The following is a 4,170-nucleotide window of genomic DNA, read 5'->3' as shown; positions in this document are numbered from 1 at the left end:
GTGTGTCTGTGTGTGTGGGTGTCTGTTGTCGTGTGTCTGTGTGTGTTGTGTCTGTGTGTGTGTGTGTTGTGTGTGTCTGTGTGTGTGTGTGTGTGTGTGTGTGTGTCTGTGTGTGTGTGTGTGTGTCTGTGTGTCTGTGTGTGTCTGTGTCTGTGTGTGTGTGTGTCTGTGTGTGTGTGTGTCTGTGTGTGTGTCTGTGTGTGTCTGTGTGTGTCTGTGTGTGTGTCTGTGTGTGTGTCTGTGTGTGTGTGTGTGTCTGTGTGTGTGTCTGTGTGTGTGTCTGTGTGTGTCTGTGTGTGTGTCTGTGTGTCTGTGTGTGTGTCTGTGTGTGTCTGTGTGTGTCTGTGTGTGTGTCTGTGTCTGTGTGTGTGTGTAGCCGTCCTGTTGGTGGCTCTAGTAGCTCGGTGTGTCAATCATCCTGAGCTGTAAAGCAAACATTTACAAACACAAATAAACGTCACACCGCTCGGACCGTCTGTTTATTGTGGATTATCTGATAAACAGGAAGTGGCGGCGCGCTCGCACACGTTCACGTCTTCTTCAGTAGTTGTTCTCCCAGCAGCAGTTGACGGGCCAGCAGTGCTGAGACGTCAGCGCGTCCCAGAGGCAGCAGCAGCACAGAGCCGCGGAGCACGGCGCCAACCACGACCTGCCGCCCCCCTCCTGATTCTGATGGCGCTCCACCACGTACACTGACAGAGAGGAAGGACGTCAGCACACGTCCCACATGTCCCACGTGTCCCACACAGCAGATAACAGAGAGTTGGCCTCTTTTCAAAATGGCTGTCCAGCACGTTTGGTGAGCTGGGATGACATCGCTGCCACATGTTTAACTGTTAACTGGTCAAACACAGCCTGTGCCAGTGCAGCCGGAGTTACTGGAAGCTAATGCTAACAACTAGGAAAGACAGTTACATGAGGTCAGGGGGTAAAATGTTTGGCTACGACATCTAAAGAGAATGTGTATGTTCAGAAAATGCAGCGTAGCTGATGAGCTGTGTGTTTGTCCTTTGTCCTACCTGCAGGTTTTGGTGGATAGGGGGCGCTGTGTGGCCCGTCATGGCCGCCCTGGTACCCAGGCTGAGTCAGTAGGGGCCCGTGTGGGGACATCAGCCCGGCAGCAGGCGGATGAGTCTGGTAGTAGGAGTGACCTGCTCCACCTGCAGGGGGGAAGGTCTGCACACACAGGTGTGCGTTTGTGTGTTAATGTTCGGACTCAGAAGCGACAGGAAGCTGCTGGCTGCAGTGCATGCTGGGTACCTGATAAGGTGAGCCTGGATAGGCTGTGGGCTGGGAGCTGAGGGCTGTAAGAACACAACAGGAAGTCACATGATCACAACAACAAACACGCTGCAACGTTCCAGAGCAAACAGTGCTGGATGTGAGGTCACCTGACGGGAAGGTCGGCGCTCCTTCAGGGAAGAGCGGGAAGTACGGAGGAGGCCGATCGCTGCTCATCTGCAGATGTGACACAAACACGTGAGTCCGAACACGCGGTTCTGATTCTCTGTCAGCTGACCGCTCTGCTGTCAATAGTCTGCAGTCAGGGCTCGGTCTAACGCCTGCTCAGCTTCATTCCAGCTCTGATCTAATAAGCGGTTCCCATGACAACCGCAGCACACAGACACAGCTCTGTTTGACCAGGAACAGGAAACATGTTTATTTACAGAAACAAATAATAATCATAGTGATCCTCTGAGATCAGCCGAGGCCCCCTTTAAAGGTGGATTCAGTCCATCGATATCTTCAATATATTACAGTAAAGCTTCAGTCCTGAATCCTGAGCGATCACTCCGAGGCACCGATCAATACATCAGTGCTCTGATGACTGATCAGCTGATCAATACATCAGTGCTCTGATGACTGATCAGCTGATCAATACATCAGTGCTCTGATGACTGATCAGCTGATCAGCCAAGAGCTGCTTTTAGTTGGTGTGAAAAAGAACTCACCGTCAGCCGAGGAGCAGATCCAGAGCAGAGCTGGTTGAAAGGTGACCGATGGATCGACTGAGGCGGGCGGAGGACAGGCTGAGGTCAGAGCCCCGCCCCCTCCGCCCCCTCCTCCTCCTCCTCTCACTTCATTGACAGATTAACTGAAGGAAACAAACACATCACGTGACCTTTGTTTATTTATGTTGCTACATTTCTTCATCACCTCCTTACATCGGTTCTAACACTTCCAGTAAGAATAAATATTGGATTAATGCTCAGATCCAGCTCCTGAACAGTTTCTTTATGTTTTGATCTTGTCAATAATCATAACAAACTTTATTGATACAGCACCTTTAAAACAAACTGAGAGTATAAACATCCAGGTAATAAACAAACAGAGCGTTCAGCGGATGATGGACGAGCAGCGCTTGTTATTGGATAGTTTGATCATGACATCATTGATTTGTTGGTCTGAACCAGCCGCCCCATTTTCCTACTAAACACACCACAGCCTCTATCCACAGCCAATCAGCAGCCGGCTGGTTTGTATTCTTGCTAACATGCTGAAAAAAACGATGATGCTGCCATCAGGGCGCTGCTTCTTCTCAGGGAGGACGTACAGCTCGTCCTCAGCTCCAGTGCAGCTCCGTGGCTGCCAGGAGCACAGCAGCGGACCATGGTGATAAAAGTCATGAGCTGGAGGTCTGCGTAGGTCCGTTTGTTGTTCTGATGTTTTGTTTCAGAAGCAGCGCCTCTTAGATGGCGGTCATGCTGTCAGCTGATCCTGAGTTATGTGCCGCCCTGCTCTGCTGACAGAGGACGTATTGATTAATGTGTAGTGGTCGGACATTCTGTCCGTCTCTGACATCATGCCGACGAGTCTGGGTGTGTCTGTACTCGTCCAGCCAGTGTTGTCTCGGTGTTGCTGGTGATGTCACTCAGCCAGCCGGACCACCAGAGCCGCGTGTCCACACAGTTCAGCCAATCAGGAGGCTCGGCAGCAGCGCCTTGGACCTCTGGCAGTCCCGCCCCCATCATTAGGAGGTGGCGGCCTGTTTGTTTCGGAAGGTTTCGAAGAACGCCATCATGCCCTTTCTCACGCTGCTGCTGCCATTCCCCTTAGATATCCTCGATGACATCATGGCAGAGTTGCTGCTGCCGCCGTGGTTACGGGATGCGAGTGGGGGGAAGTAGGCACCGTCCACGGAGTTAGCCCGCTTGACCTTAGATGGGGTTCCACGCCACAGTTTGGTCCTGGGAGGAGGAGTCTGGGCCACTAGACACTTCTGATACTGGACCTGACAGGAGGAGAGAGAGGAGATCAGCGACCAGCAGGGGGCGACTGTAGTTATCTGACTAAGAGCGTTGGCGTCGTCCTCACCATGCAGGCGGCCTGGACGGCCTCGGATATGATTCCTGCGTCTGGCTCACACCAGAACACGTGACACTCGAAGCGCTGCGTGCCGCCGTCCACGATGACGGCAAAGGTGTGGCTGTCATGGCCGACGCCCAGAAAGGTGAGGAAACGTACCTGACACTCCCAGAAGGGCTCGTCCCCGTCCTGTCAGAAAACAGCAACAGAGGTTAGGTGGCGCTGTGGCGACAGAGCGTGGCCACACAGGGGCGTACCTCTCCTTTCCACAGGGACAGCACGTTATCCGTGATGTGGATGACGGTCGGCTCCCAGTCGTCTCGGTCCGTAGAGTTCATGATGCTCTCGATGGCGCGGTTCAGAACCTCCATACCTGCAGGACAACACACTGTGAGGTTCTAACCAGGCGCCACCTGCTGAGTAAGAAGCCAAGCTTTCTGCAGAGAATGCGAATGCTACAGCTGTTCTTCAATGACCTGAAGCGTGTCTGAATTAGCATGTTCACAGCTAGCTCGCTCACTATGAACTAATGCTACCCTGTGTTAGCTTGTGTTGCCTCGTTTGGTGCTAGCTACTGTTAGCCCGTGTTAGCTTGATAAAGAAGGTGCCGGCCTGTTTTGTTGTTCTGTGTGTCGTACCCATGGCTCTGGACACCGGCAGGTTTCCGATGTACTGGACTTCAAACTTCTGGACCTGCTGCCGCACAGCCTCCAGGAACTCCACTGAAACAACAGCAGGTGATCAATACAGGACCAGTCCGCAGCTGATTGGAGCAGAGACAACAGGTGGGTCACCTTGTCTGGGCAGGTCTTCAGGTGAGATGCTCTCCATCGTCAGAGAGCGGGACGGCCGCACCAGCGCCTT

The 4,170-nt window shown here is 52.9% G+C and overlaps 2 protein-coding genes across 4 annotated transcripts in view; both read right to left on the bottom strand.

Moving 5' to 3' along the window:
- Positions 1-475: 475 nt before the first annotated feature.
- LOC114446622 (cysteine-rich and transmembrane domain-containing protein 1-like) lies at positions 476-2,009 on the bottom strand. The gene is made up of 5 exons (XM_028422288.1): positions 1,953-2,009; positions 1,392-1,458; positions 1,261-1,304; positions 1,020-1,176; positions 476-692 (listed from the first exon to the last, which is right to left on the bottom strand). Exons 2-5 carry the CDS (start codon positions 1,456-1,458, stop codon positions 541-543), a joined length of 420 nt encoding a protein of 139 aa, XP_028278089.1. The 5' UTR covers positions 1,953-2,009; the 3' UTR covers positions 476-540.
- A 138-nt stretch (positions 2,010-2,147) lies between these two features.
- Positions 2,148-4,170, bottom strand: part of apbb3 (amyloid beta (A4) precursor protein-binding, family B, member 3) — a 7,518-nt gene continuing 5,495 nt past the window's right edge. For all 3 annotated transcript variants that reach the window (XM_028422512.1, XM_028422515.1, XM_028422513.1), the window contains 5 exons: positions 4,101-4,170; positions 3,945-4,028; positions 3,564-3,679; positions 3,316-3,495; positions 2,148-3,232 (listed from right to left, as the gene is read on the bottom strand). The exon at positions 4,101-4,170 is cut by the window's right edge and continues 12 nt beyond it. In XM_028422512.1, coding sequence (XP_028278313.1) covers positions 2,972-3,232; positions 3,316-3,495; positions 3,564-3,679; positions 3,945-4,028; positions 4,101-4,170 — 711 coding nt within the window. In that variant the 3' untranslated portion in view covers positions 2,148-2,971. The remainder of the gene's footprint in view (positions 3,233-3,315; positions 3,496-3,563; positions 3,680-3,944; positions 4,029-4,100) is intronic.

The sequence above is a fragment of the Parambassis ranga genome, chromosome 14 (assembly GCF_900634625.1).
Source record: "Parambassis ranga chromosome 14, fParRan2.1, whole genome shotgun sequence".
Lineage (NCBI taxonomy): Eukaryota > Metazoa > Chordata > Actinopteri > Ambassidae > Parambassis > Parambassis ranga.
This window is presented reverse-complemented; position numbering and strand designations above follow the sequence as displayed.

Coding starts and splice junctions, on each gene's coding strand:
- LOC114446622 (XM_028422288.1), bottom strand. CDS start 1,458: ATGAGCAGCGATCGGCCTCCTCCGTACTTCCCGCTCTTCCCTGAAGGA. Junction 1,177..1,260: donor ATCCAGGCTCACCTTATCAG/GTACCCAGCATG, acceptor CTGTGTGTGCAG/ACCTTCCCCCCTGCAGGTGG. Junction 693..1,019: donor CTATCCACCAAAACCTGCAG/GTAGGACAAAGG, acceptor CCTCTCTGTCAG/TGTACGTGGTGGAGCGCCAT.